Raw genomic sequence first — 14,582 nt, 5'->3', positions numbered from 1 at the left:
AGATCTGTAATTTCAATAGTTTAATGTGTGACTGACGAGCTTTACACTGACTGTTGTGCAACATGTTGGTCTAATGTTGTCATTCAGAAGTGACTTTCTCTCTGAACAGACTCATAAAACAGATCACTGTCAGAGCAGCTTTGACATTTCAGTGCATTTAAAGAAACAAGTGACCAAACAGAGACGTGTTAGTGAGAGTTTGAACAACATTTCCTAATGAAAGGAAAGAAAGCTAAATGAGGGTTGAATTAAAAACTGACCATGTACCTGTATTTTAATTGAATGCCACACATTTAATCATACTGGATGTGATAAACAGAGTCTCACTGACGTGTTAGCAGAACATGTTTTCTCTTGTTCCTGTTGGCTGAAAAATGAAAAATGATGTTAAACTGGTTTAGTGTCAGTCAGCCTTATCAAATGTTCAGTCCTCACTGGAGGACGAAAGAAAAAAACTCTCCTTGTTTCTAGTTTATGGTGTTTTTATGAGCTGTAGAAGTTAAATTCTTTAAATAGACGAGAAACAAAGAAAATGTTTAGACATGTTCCTGTTTGCCTACAGACAATGAATTTGTACTGTAGTGAATGAAGAGAGAAAAATGTACCTCTGAAAACATCCTGACACCATCTGCTGGTGACATAATGACATGGCAGCATTTCCTCCTAATAATTCACCCTGTGACGGAGGTGAGTGACGATGAAAGTAGATTCTGACATTGTTGATCAGAGCTGAGACGCCATCACAGGGTGTGAGATCTCTGCTGGAAAACACACGTTTGGATTATTTGAAGCAATCAAGAGACGGGACAGTAACTCGGTGAGTCTTGCTTTTGAAAGACAATTTAGATACCAAGACAAATGGCTGAGAGAGCTCTTTTTGAAAGTTTCCTGAACTGCCATGTGTGTTCAGAGACTTTCAGAGATCCTGTGTCTCTGAGCTGCAACCACAGCTTCTGTTCAAGCTGCCTGAAGAAATTCTGGGAACAAACTGAAAACAAAAACTGTCCCATTTGTAAAACAAAGTCCTCAACAGATGAACCAGCAGTGAACTTTGCTCTGAAGGAACTGGCTGACTCGTTTGCTGAGAGACAGAAAACTGGATCATCTGAGACAGGAAAAGAAGAGAAGAAAGAGGAGGTGGTGTGTGATAAACATCAAGAAGAGACTAAACTGTTCTGTAAGGATGAAGAGAGAGCTGTGTGTCCTGTCTGTGAGTTTTCTCTCCACCAGGGTCACAAGGTGGTTCCTATAGAACAAGCAGTCAGTGACCTGAAGGACCAGCTGAAATCTGACTTAGAGTCTCTACAGGACAAGAGGGACACATATGAAGAAGTGGAGGAAACATACAATGAAATGGTTAAACACTCCAAGAAGCAGCTGTTGTCCACAGAGAGGCAGATCAGAGCAGAGTTCAACAAGCTCCACCAGTTCCTGAAAGAGGAAGAGGAGTCCAGACTGGCAGCTCTGAGAGAGGAAGAGGAGCAGAAGGGGAAGACTATCAGCAGAGAGATGAAGATGATTCAGGAGCACATCTCCTCTCTGTCAGACAGTATCTCTGCTGTTGAAGAAGACCTGCAGAAACACAACGTGCCCTTCCTCAGCAGTTATAAAGCCACTCAGACCAGAGCCAGAGCCCAGTGCTCACTGTCAGATCCACAGCTGGTCTCAGGAGCGCTGATAGATGTGGCCAAACACCTGGGCAACCTGTCCTTCAGAGTCTGGGAGAAGATGAAGGACAAGGTCCACTTCAGTCCTGTCATTCTGGACCCAAACACTGCATCCTACAGTCTCTATCTGTCTGATGATCTGACCAGTGTGAGACGTGGAGACACAGACCAGCAGCTTCCTGACAATCCAGAGAGAAACACTAAGTATCACACTGTTCTGGGCTCTGAGGGCTTCAGCTCAGGGAAACACAGCTGGGAGGTGGAGGTGGGAGACCATCCTCACTGGCTTGTAGGTTTGGTCAAAGAGTCAGCTGACATGAAGGAGAAGGCAGGAGCTTCACCAGAAGATGGAATCTGGTGTTTAGTTCATCGCAGTGGAAGATACACCAATGGTCTTGGTAAGACAGTCGGAGTGAAGAAGAGTCTCCAGAGGATCAGAGTCCAGCTGGACTATGACAGGGGGGAGGTGTCGATCTACGACCCTGAAGACATGACTCACATCTGCACTCTCAGAGACACTTTCACTGAGAAACTCTTCCCATGGTTCAATATTGGAAAGGCTGGTGATGCTAAAACTGTTGATATCAAAATCTGTCAAACTGAGATTTCTCTGTGATGTTCAGGGAGGGTGGTTAGGTCGAAGTGATTTATTAGGATTTTTATAACGAAGGTGTTTTTTTGTCAGTTACAGATAATTCCAGTTAGTTCTTTATAGGAGAGAATCTGTCATTTGAAGGTACATGAAGAAGATGTGGAGATCCATATGAGAGAAAACACAAGATTTGATCTCTTTCAGCAAATAACATGATGTGTTTGTGTCGTAGAACTGGGACGAGTAGATTTCATGTGATCATTTTATTTTTACTTTTATCTACAGATTTATTTTTATTTTCAAGTATTAACAAACTTCAGTTGGCATATTTTCCAAATAGTCTTTAATTTTAAATCATATAACCACAGAAAGCCTCACCTTACCTTGTTTATTTTTGACATTTCAGAATTACTTTTCATCTTTTAATTATCCAGGTTGTGAAAGTAATTCAGTAAATAACTTTCTGAAAATGCATTTATATGATTACATTCAGATTTCTAAATGCTTTATAAAAATCAACATCATGTTTTACTTTGCAGAATGGACCAATGTTGATAATAATTCATCTGTTATTTGTTTACCATGTGTGACTGCTGACTGTCAGACATATTTTATATATTATCTCTGTTTTATCCAAACAAACTCAATTTACTTCCTTATTTGTGTTTCTTTGAATGTAGAAAATTCTGCAGAAATTGCTTGAAAATATTTATATTACTCTTTAATGTTTAAACCAAATTAGAGAAGCCCAAAATTGCAATAAAATTGAAAATATTGACTTTAAGATTGTGTGGATTAGGGCTGCAACTAAAGACTGTTTCTATTATCAATGAATCTGTTGATTGAAATATCAGAAAACTGAAAAATGCCAAATAAAAACAACAAAATCTCAAATTGGAGCAAATGTTTGGAATTTTTTCTTCATAAATAATTTTCTCATTTCCAATAATACATATTAAATGTTGACTGCAAAGCCCTGACCTTGAATTGAATTGTGGATGTTGAATTTTAAAGGTTGCGAGCAGTGGTCACCTTAATCTTGATCTCTAACATTAATCTTTATCTTTCAGACTGCATAGCAGCATTTATTTCATAATTCTTGAACATTTATGAAGGCGGAGCTGCTGTTTGTTCCTCTGTGTTTATATTAATTGTCCATTAGATGTGAAACAACCCATCAGCACATGAGACTGTGTTGGATGAACTGCAGGATTTCACACTGTGGATTCACTTCATGTTGGATTCAACAACTTGTATGTTTTCTACCTGGTCAGCAAATATTCTGGTCAAAAACATTAGGGACGCACCGATACCGGTACTGGATCGATATCGGGCCGATAAATCAAATAACTGGATCAGATATCGGTGACAATGAGGCCGATCTATTCTATTAAATTTTATGTTTATATACTATATACATTATATACTATAATTTTAATTCCTGTTTAAGTTATGACCAATTTGTTGCTGCGTTAAAAATGTTTACACTTGAATTGTAATTACTATTAATTTTGAGGATTGTTTACCAAGTTACTGTATGATTTATTATTTAATAAAAAAGAACAATTAAATATATTTATATCTATGTTTTTATTGGTCACATTTTGTTTTACAAAGTTATGAAAGCAATGTTTAAGTCAAGACTGATGTTGCCTTTCACATAAAAGAATGATCCCAGTCACTTCCACACAGTGAGGCATACAGCTTCTTACTCACTGGTATCAGATCGGTACTCGGTATCGGCTGATACCCAAAGCCCAGGTATCGCTATCGGTATCGGGACTGAAAAAGTCGGATCGGTGCATCCCTAAAAAATATTAACGAGTTAATTTCTGTTTCGAGTTTCTTCTATCAATATAAAATCAAAGTTGTGCTGCAACACAGAAACTGATTCACTTTTCTATTTAAATGATCATTTTATTGATAACACCTTAACACATTTTCTTGAAGTTATAGAAACACGTGTAGCATGTAAGAGAACAGAGCAATAATCCGAAGAATCAGAGAACTAGAGGATTAATATTATTATAGAGAAGAAACCCAAAGTGACAGAAAGAGACAAAGGGAAACTAGAAAGAGCCGACTGCAGAGAAATGATTGAATAAGGTTGGAAACAGAGGGAATGGGAGAAAGAGTGAAAGACGAAGAGAAGCCAACTCAGTGTTGTCAGTGCAACTTAGTCACTGGCTGGAGAAAGAAGATGACAGAGGTTCAGAGTGAACACAGTGGCTCCAGTTTATCTCAGCGATGCTTCATCTGACTAAACAGCTGACAGGAAGGCAGCAGAGCTCGCACTGACCTCAAGAGACCAGAGAAGGACCGGTAATGTAGTTTATATGTAGAGCTGCACAATGAATCATTTTCTGTCATGATGTCAGCTTTGATCTTTCATACAGAATCAGGTTCTATTTCATTCTTACTGACCGCCAGAGGACGGTGCTTTAGCACTGGATATCTCCATCTCGCATATGCGCAGGTCGAGTAATTATACCAACAAAGTCACCTGTGACCATGTGATGACGTATGGCGCATGCCCCAGTATAAAACCCCTACGTCATCACGCAATCTGTTCCTTCTATCTTCTCGCCAGCGAGTATACTGGTAGCAGGTCAATCTGGCTCGTCGCTTGTAGCTTCGTAACCTGAGGGTTGGTGCCTCGTTTTTACGTCCACCAGAGGCTGCGACAAGCTTATATTGAAAGAAAGAAAGGAAAAAAAAAAAAAAAAAAAAAAAAAACTTTATTGTTTTCGGCGAACGGACAGCGGTGTTTCACCGTTACGGTTTGTGCTGAACTAACGTTACTATCCAGGTGAGTAGCCGGCGGCTCGCCGGACCCACCTGGTCCTTTTCCTGTGTTGTTAGCTCTCTGCTCTCGGAGGAATGCGACATCAACAGTGAGTACATTGTTTGAATCAGTTAAAGCTACTGCATGATAGCTGAGCTACTGCATGATAGCTTTTGTTTACAGCCTTGTTAAATTAAGCAGACAGTGCCTGAGTGCGCTGCTGCCATATGATAGCTTTGTTTAAAGCGTTATTAAGTTCATCGGCCAGTGCCTGAGTGCGCTGCTGCCATATGATAGCTTTGTTTAAAGCGTGGTTAAGTTATCGGCCAGTGCCTGAGTGTGCTGTTGCCGTATGATTGCTTTTATTTAAAGCCTTGTTAGGTTAAGCAGACAGTGCCTGAGTGCGCTGCTTCCATATAACTTTTGTTTAAAGCCTTGTTAAGTTGATCGCTTGTTAAGTTCATCGGCCAGTGCTTGAGTGCGCTGTTGCCGTATGATAGCTTTTATTTAAAGTGTTATTAAGTTCATCGGCCAGTGCCTGAGTGCGCTGCTGCCGTATGAGTGCTTTTGTTTAAAGCGTTTCAGAGGCACGCTCCGCCACGGTAGCAGCCTAGCTTGTGTGTAGAACAGCGGCACTGTGTTTTCGCTGTTGCCAGCTGGCATAGTAAGATAATTGTGTACTGTTGAGTTCGACAGTAGCTGTTAATAGTGACAGCATAGTATTAGCTGTGTACTAATATTGTGGATGACATGTTGGGCTCGCATGTCTGTAACACCTGTATGGCCCCCCTCCACACTGAGGATGGCCATGATCAGTGCCCTGCCTGTCTGGGGATTGAACACCTCAGGGCAGGTGTCTCTGACAACCCCTGTATGTGCTGTAGCTTTATGCCACTGTCTGTGAGAATGGCTAGAATTGCAGAGATAGGTGGTGATACTGGGCTGGCCCCTGCTAGTGGGCCTGCAGACCCAACAACATCTAAGAGACGCAGGGCGGTCTCACGTGGTCCACCAAAAAGACTCAAAAGAGTGGACACTTTAGCTCTCAAAGTCGGCAGTCTGTCATCAGAGTTTGCCCAGATTAAAGAGCTCCTGTTCAATCTCCAGCCTGTTAATAGGAGGCCAGTTACCGGTGGTGACTCCGCCACAAGGGACTCGCCTTCTCAGGATGATGATGATGATGATGTACTATCAACTGCAGCCTCCTGCAGTTTGTTTACAGACATGGGGCAGGACGTGGAGAAAGCCACAGCCTCTCAAGCCTCTGATGCCTTTTCTCAAGGGTCTAATGGCGGATCATTACATGGGTCAGCAGCTGGCCATGCCACAATGAAGCCAGCAATTCGGATGGCTTTAGCACGCCTGGGGCTGGACGAAGCGCCGGTTACAGCAGCTCCGTCAAGCGCCTTTTTCAGGCAAACGCCACAGTCCACTGCCTTTTCAGTCCCTCCTTCTAAGCCCTATATTGAAGAGCTCCAGAGGTGCTGGGCAGACCCTAAGTTGTTTTCCCATCACACCAGTGATTGCAGAAACTTGGCTGCCATGCAGGAGGCAGGTAGCTATGGGTTAGACCGTATGGGCCCGGTCGAGCCTGCCATTGCCTCTTTAATAGTATCCCCAGATGAGGCTCTCAGAACTGATGCCCGCTGTCCCCGTCCTCAGTGTCGACTGACCGATGATCTCCTTGCAAGGAGTTATAACATAGCAGCACGAATGGGGCGTATGGGCAATTCATTTTCCCACCTCATCCTGGCTCTGTCTCAGAGCCTGCAGGAAACTGGTACGGACCCCGCTGCTCAGACCCTCAGTGATGCATCCCTTCAGGCATTTGCTTTCATGTCTAGGGAGCTTGGAAGGTTGATGTCAACCATGACGCTGGCACGCCGCCAGGTCTGGCTAGCGCAGTCCCCTCTGGCGGAGGGGTGTCGTCGCACCCTCCGTTCCCTTCCAGTGGTTCCGGGGCAGATGTTTGGGCCGGCTGCTCAGCAGGCACTAGAGCGTAGTGCACAAGCAGATCAAGCCAGGCAGCAGTTTGCTGGCCTGCGGCGGGGCCCAATTCCAAGGCAGAGGGATCTTTTTACACCTGGTCCCAGCCATTCTTATCCACCTGCTCGCCCAGGTGGACGAGCTAGAGCCTCTCGCTATTCTGGGCAATATGATAAGCCGCGGCAGGCTCTTTCCCGGCCGGCTTTTCAGATGCCAAGAGGACCAGCCCCCAGGTTTCGCCCCCCTAAAGGCTTTAGGGGGCGGGGGGGTCGGACCTGAGGCTCGAGGGGCCGGTGTCGGACACTTCTCACAGCAGCACCTCAGCTACTGGGAGAGGGAGATCACAGACCCTTGGGTGGTGTCCACTCTGTCCAAGGGATACACGTTACAGTTCCGATGCCGGCCACCCACTTTCTGCGGGTTCAGAATGTCTGTGGTCACAGATCCCGCAAAATCCCTGGCCCTCAGCCAGGAACTAGTAACCCTCATAGAGAAAGACGCCATAGAGCCTGTAGAGTGGCATACACGGCTCAGTGGGTTTTATTCAGTGTATTTTCTAATTCCGAAGAAGGATGGCGGGTTCCGCCCAATCCTAGACTTGAGAGGGTTGAACAAGTTTTTAAAGGTCCGGCCATTCCGCATGTTGCGGATGACGGATGTTCTCCAGTCAATTGCACAAGGGGCCTGGTTTGTATCAATAGATCTCAAAGATGCCTATTTTCATGTGCCTATTGCCCCCCACCACAGGCAATTCCTAAGGTTTGCCTTTCGAGGACGGGCTTACCAATTCAAGGTGATGCCTTTCGGTCTCTCACTGGCCCCTCGCATATTTACGAGGTGCGTGACAGCTGCTCTTTCCCCCATGCAAGCCAGGGGTTTGACAATCTTGCCGTACCTGGACGATTGGCTACTCATTTCTCCAACTGTGGAGCACGCAGTCAGAGACACAGCTACGCTCTTAGGTCATGTAAGCCAGCTGGGCCTTACAGTGAACTACACCAAGAGCAATCTTACGCCCAGTCAGCGGGTAGATTACCTGGGCATGACACTCGACTCACAGTCAATGAGAGCATTCCTTTCCCCAAAGAGAGTGGAGGCTATTCTGCAACTTATCGGTTGCTTCCAGAGGGGCAGGGTTTTGAAGTACGGCCTCTTTCTCAGGCTGCTGGGCATGCTGACAGCAGCATCCATGGTCGTCCCTCTGGGTCTTCTTTCCTTACGGCCCCTTCAAATCTGGGTCAACGGACTCCACTTGGACCCCAAGTGGCACAGGGGCAGGAGCGTGAGAGTGTCCAACTCTTGCTGCCGAACATTGAAGCCGTGGAGGAGCAAGGTGTATCTGACCACGGGGGTTCCTCTGGGGGTAATCCCCTCCCGTCGAGAGGTTGTGGAGACAGATGCCTCTCTTTTGGGATGGGGTGCAGTCTGGCAGCGCAGGACCATCAAGGGCCGATGGAGCGTGCAGCAGAGGTTAGAACACATAAATGTGCTCGAACTCAGAGCAATATATCTGGCACTACGACATTTTCTCCCAGTACTGAAGAACCGGCATGTACTCGTCCGGACAGACAGCACATCAGCGGTATATCATATCAACCATCAGGGAGGCACCAGGTCCAGCAGAGTCTGCGAGTGTCACAGCAGCTCCTTACGTGGGCATTTCCCCACTTCCTGAGCCTCAGGGCCGTACATCTCCCAGGCGCGCAAAACATTGCGGCAGATGTTCTCTCCCGCCAGGGGCCGCCAGAGGGAGAGTGGAGACTCCACCCAGAGGTAGTGGGAGTGATTTGGAGCCGATATGGCAGAGCGGAAGTGGACGTCTTCGCCTCAGAAGCGTCAGCACATTGTCCCCTCTGGTACTCCCTAAGGGAGAGGACCAGCCCTCTGGGGCAGGATGCCCTCGCTCACAGTTGGCCAGCATGCCTTCTGTATGCCTTTCCACCGATTCCACTCATTCGTGTGACGCTGGACAGAGTCCAAGTAGGAGGCCACAAACTACTGCTGGTAGCCCCCAACTGGCCAGGCAGGCCGTGGTTTCCAGTGCTCCTGAAACTGGTCAATGGGGAGCCATGGCGTCTCCCAAGGAGACCAGACCTTCTCTCTCAGCTGGAAGGACGCATATGGCATCCGAATCCAGATCGCCTTCAGCTGTGTGTCTGGCCATTGGAAGCCAGGATCCCCTCCTGGCATCCTGTGACCAGTCAGTGATCCATACGGTGTTGAGTTCGAGGGCCCCCTCCACTAGGTCCCTCTACGCTAATCGATGGAAGCTTTTTTCCCAGTGGTGCAAGACAAAAGGTGAGGTACCAGAGAGTTGCTCAGTGGCCATTATTCTGCGTTTCCTGCAGTCATTGTTGGATGGTGGCAGATGTGCATCAACTTTGAAAGTATATGCAGCTGCCATTTCAGTGGGTCACTTGAGGGTGGACAACCAGACAGTGGGGTCACACTATCTGGTTAGTCAGTTCTTGAAGGGCGCACAGAGGCTTAGACCACCAAGAGTCACTGTAGTGCCATCATGGGACTTGAAATTAGTGTTAAGGGTTCTGTGTCAACCCCCGTTTGAACCGTTGGAACAGGCAGAACTGAGGTGGTTGTCTGCCAAGACAGCATTTCTGCTTGCCATCACATCAGCGAAGCGAGTGGGTGAACTTCACGCCCTATCAGTGAGCGAGATGTGCATACGTTGGTACCCAGATGGTTCAGGGGTTACTCTCCTACCAAATCCATCCTTCATGCCAAAGAGGGTGCCTCCCTCGCATGTAAACCAAGCCATTGAATTGGCGACATTCAGTCAGCCAGGTTCATCTGAGGGGCCAGAGGAACCGTCAGTGCTACTGTGCCCGGTTCGGGCACTCAAAGCGTATGTGGAGGCCACTGCCAACTTACGTAAAACTGACCAACTTTTTGTTTGCTATGGGGGCTGTAAGAAGGGCGAACCCCTATCAAAACAGAGACTATCTAATTGGATTGTGGATGTGATTCTACATGCTTATAGGTCAGAGGGCTTGCCTCTACCTAGTAATGTGAAGTGCCACTCTACTCGGAGTGTGTCCACATCTTGGGCAGCCTTGAAAGGAGTCTCTCTGCAAGACATCTGTGCTGCGGCGACCTGGGAGTCTTCATGTACCTTTGGTCGCTATTACCGTGTTAATGTGGCTGCTCCGCACGCTGTGGCAACAGCCGTCCTATCAACGGCTTCCATTCCTTAGTGCGGTAAGCATTCCTCGTGACTTTGCTGGTATAAGTCATCCAGTGCTAAAGCACCGTCCTCTGGCGGTCAGTAAGAATGAAATAGAACGTGAGTTACGGATGTAACTACGGTTCTATGAATTCTGGATGACCGCCAGAGTTGTCTGTCACTCGGAATCTGGGCGAGAAGATTCTGAAGGAACAGATTGCGTGATGACGTAGGGGTTTTATACTGGGGCATGCGCCATACGTCATCACATGGTCACAGGTGACTTTGTTGGTATAATTACTCGACCTGCGCATATGCGAGATGGAGATATCCAGTGCTAAAGCACCGTCCTCTGGCGGTCATCCAGAATTCATAGAACCGTAGTTACATCCGTAACTCACGGTTTATTAGCGCTATTGGTGCATTTCATTTAGTTAAGAAAGTAAAAAGCATCAGTTGCTGATATAAGATGAATAAAGGAGAATGATTTTGTTCCTCAGAATCTCTGAAGAAAACAATCATGTATCAACATCATGATGTCAAACTGTAATCATTTTGGTCATAACTGTGATCAATAATTATAATGGGAGCTTTTCTTATCCTACAGTGATAAACTGCTGTTGTCTCTGACTGCATTGTCTGATAGATTGAGAGACACTAAAGTCAACTTATTGTGCAGCTACATTAGAAGCATCAATGTGGCCTCCATCTGAGTGTGTTGGTGCTTTACTTTGTGTGACTGCGCCCCCTGCTGGAGCTCATTCACTCTCTGAACTGCCTCTCATCTGTCAGTTGGACTCAAAGTGCTGTGTTATGGAGGTACCAACCTGCCAAGATAAAAAAACGAATAAATAAATGACTCGATAAATACATAAATATGCCATTAAATGTACCAAAAATATAAAAAAAATAGATGTAGGCATTAATTGATTGATAAAATGTGACATAAGATATTTACTTCTTCATTTATTTATATTGTATTAATTCCCATATATACTCTTTAATTTAATTTGTATTAACTTTTCCATTTCTTTATTTATTTTAAATTTATTTTTGTTATTATTTTTAATTTATTTTTTAATTAATTATTATATTGAATGTATTTAAGACATCAATATTTATTTATTTATCAAGTAATTTATTTATTCATTTTTTATTTTGGCAGGTTTCGTCCTCCATACTGTTCCTCAAAGTGACATGCAGGCGAAGTGAAGCAACACTCACTCTTGGTGCTGATGGTCAACAAGCGCTCCTCGTGTTCTCTGAGCTATGTACAAAAGGCAGCCATTCTGCACTGACAACACAGAGCCCCATAGAACAGCTTGCAAGATCATCTTCATCACATGTGAGGATTTAATGCTTTTCTCTGTTTTATATCAACTAGTGCAGTGCCCGTTGAAAACATGTCTGTTCAGAACGGGCTGAATGCTCGGCCTGTGGCGTTGCTGCTTGCAGCTTTCTCAAGAAGAGCTCATACAAACAACTTCACACTCGACTTTGCGCTTCCTTGTGTCCTGAGCAGTACACCTGCCATGACATACACTGTGTGCACAATTATTAGGCAAGTGAGTATTTTGACCCTATCATAATTTGTATGCATATTTTCCAACTCCAAGCTGTATAAACTTGAATGCTTATTGGATTTACGCTTATCAGGTGATGTGTATTTGTGTAATGAGGGAGGGTGTGGCCTAAGGAGATCAATACCCTATATCAAGGTGTGCATAATTATTTGGCAGCTTCTTTTCCTCAGCTAAAATGGGCCAAAAAAAAGATTTAACTGACTCTGAAAAGTCAAAAATTGTAAAAAGTCTTTCAGAGGGATGCAGCACTCTTGAAATTGCTAAGATATTGGGGCGTGATCACAGAACCATTAAACGTTTTGTTGCAAATAGTCAACAGGGTCGCAAGAAAAGTGTTGAGAAAAAAAGACGCAAATTAATTGCCAAAGATTTGAGAAGAATCAAACATGAAGATACCAGGAACCCATTATCCTCCAGTGCTGTCATATTCCAGAACTGCAACCTACCTGGAGAGCCCAGAAGTACAAGGTGTTCAGTGCTCAGAGATATGGCCACGGTAAGGAAGGCTGAAACCCGACCACCACTGAACAAGACACATAAGTTGAAACGTCAAGACTGGGCCAAGAAATATCCGAAGACAGATTTTTCAAAGGTTGTATGGACTGATGAGATGAGAGTGACTCTTGACGGACCAGATGGATGGGCCCGTGGATGGGCCCGTAGCTGGATCAGTAACGGGCACAGAGCTCCACTTCGACTCAGACGCCAGCAAAGTGGAGGTGAGGTACTGGTATGGGCTGGTATTATTAAAGATGAGCTAGTTGGACCTTTTCAGGTTGAAGATGGACTCAAAATCAACTCCCAAACCTACTGCCAGTCTTTAGAAGACACTTTCTTCAAGCAGTTGTACAGGACAAAGTCTGCATCTTTCAAGAAGACCATGATTTTTATGCAGGACAATGCTCCATCGCATGCATCGAAGTACTCCACTGCGTGGCTAGCCAGTAAAGGCCTTAATGATGAAAGAATAATGACATGGCCTCCTTCCTCACCTGACCTAAACCCTATTGAGAACTTGTGGGCCCTTCTTAAACGGGAGATTTACGGTGAAGGAAAACAGTACACCTCTCTGAACAGTGTCTGGGAGGCTGTGGTTGCTGCTGCATAAAAAGTTGATCATCAACAGATTAGGGAACTGACAAACTCCATGAATGGAAGGCTTATGACTGTTATTCAAAAGAAGGGGGTCTATATTGGTCACGGATATTTTTTTTGAAATGTCAGAAATGTTTATTTGTAAATTTTGAGTTGTTTGTTTATTATTCTCACTTTAACTGATGAAAATAAACAAGTGAGATGGGAAAATGTTTGTTTTTCATTTAGTTGCATAATAATTCTGCACACTAATAGTTGCCCAATAATTGTGCACACATAGATATTCTCCTAAGAAAGCCAAAACCTCACTTTTACTTTCTTAAATATTCAGGTTTGAGGTTTATTAACATTTTGGATTGACTGAGAGCACTGTAGTTGTTCAATAATAAAGATAGTCCTCAAAAATACAACTTGCCTAATAATTGTGCACACAGTGTAGTTGCATCACACACCCAAGTTTTCCAACTACTAACAGTCAGAAACACCAGTGATAAACACTCTGGTTCACGAGGAAAAAACAGCCAGGAGCAGACTTTACTTTTAGACAACTGCCTGGGGCCTCCAATTTCCAAGGAAATTCACTTAGTTACATTCCACCACTGGAGAAGTGAATAAATGAACATGGTGCAGGATAAATATGTGAAAATGGTAAAACACTGATGCAACAATCACAATCTGGTGCAAAAGGCAACCTTGGACAAATAAATATGACCAATAAATGCTGAATATTTACAACACAAATTGATCCAGTATTTAAGAGTATAGTAGGAAAGTAACACGACCACACAGACTGAGGAATGTACCATGCCTTGTGCTGCCTTGAGGTCTCCAGTGCTAGCTTTAAATAGTGCTAACTGTGAGCTGGATTCACTTTATGTTTAGCAATAACTGCAATGTTTGGGACATAACCATACAACCATTTAAACAGCCAACTTACAGTTTCATGCACGCATACATACACATGTCCACAAAGAAAAGACCCTCCTCCGCCTCAAGCTAGTATGAAATGGTTGATACCAATGGATTCCTTGTGTTTTCATAGTTTCATATGATACCAGTATCTTCACTCTAGCTTTAAAACTGATACCATACAACTTAAAAATCACAAGTTGCATAATGCGTTAAAGTAATTAGTGGAGTTAAAACAAATTTGTGTTAATACATTATTACCGTGTTAACTTTGACAGATATACGTAAATCAAGATATAAAATGACTAATCCAAAGCTAGAAGAGTTGAATCATATCGCCCACCTTGAACATACAGTGTGTATATTCCTCACACTACATATATCTCTCCTAATATCTCTGCTTCCATGTGTCGCTCCAGGTTTTGTCCAAAGCGGTTGGACGTGCCACTACTCCATCCTGTTCCGGATGCTGATGCAGGTGATCATGTGGATGTTTTTTGTGCCGTGTGAGATTGGAGCTCAGACTGTCGTCTACTGTGCTGTGTCAGATGAAGCTGCCAAACACAGCGGAGGTTACTTCGTCGACTGCCGACCAGCTACTCTGCGTCCTTTCGCAAGAGACGCTGGTGTGGCAAAGGAACTGTGGGAGGCCAGTGAGAGACTGGTGAAACTGGCCTGATGGTGGAGTTGATTCTTAGAGAGTTATTTATGGTTATGTACGTTTTATTTTATGTTTATGTTTTTCATTGACATTTTTATTTAATAAAAATATGAATTCATGATT

General features: G+C 44.2%; 1 protein-coding gene across 1 annotated transcript; it reads left to right on the top strand.

Moving 5' to 3' along the window:
* Positions 1 to 747: 747 nt before the first annotated feature.
* On the top strand, positions 748 to 3,825 carry LOC141769648 (nuclear factor 7, brain-like). The gene has a single exon (XM_074638940.1). It carries the CDS (start codon positions 859 to 861, stop codon positions 2,281 to 2,283), a length of 1,425 nt encoding a protein of 474 aa, XP_074495041.1. The 5' UTR covers positions 748 to 858; the 3' UTR covers positions 2,284 to 3,825.
* Positions 3,826 to 14,582: the final 10,757 nt, after the last annotated feature.

The sequence above is a fragment of the Sebastes fasciatus genome, chromosome 6 (assembly GCF_043250625.1).
Source record: "Sebastes fasciatus isolate fSebFas1 chromosome 6, fSebFas1.pri, whole genome shotgun sequence".
Classification (NCBI taxonomy): Eukaryota; Metazoa; Chordata; class Actinopteri; order Perciformes; family Sebastidae; genus Sebastes; species Sebastes fasciatus.
This window is presented reverse-complemented; position numbering and strand designations above follow the sequence as displayed.

Bases quoted from the DNA above. Each gene is read 5' to 3' on its own strand.
- LOC141769648 (XM_074638940.1), top strand. From the start codon at position 859: ATGGCTGAGAGAGCTCTTTTTGAAAGTTTCCTGAACTGCCATGTGTGT.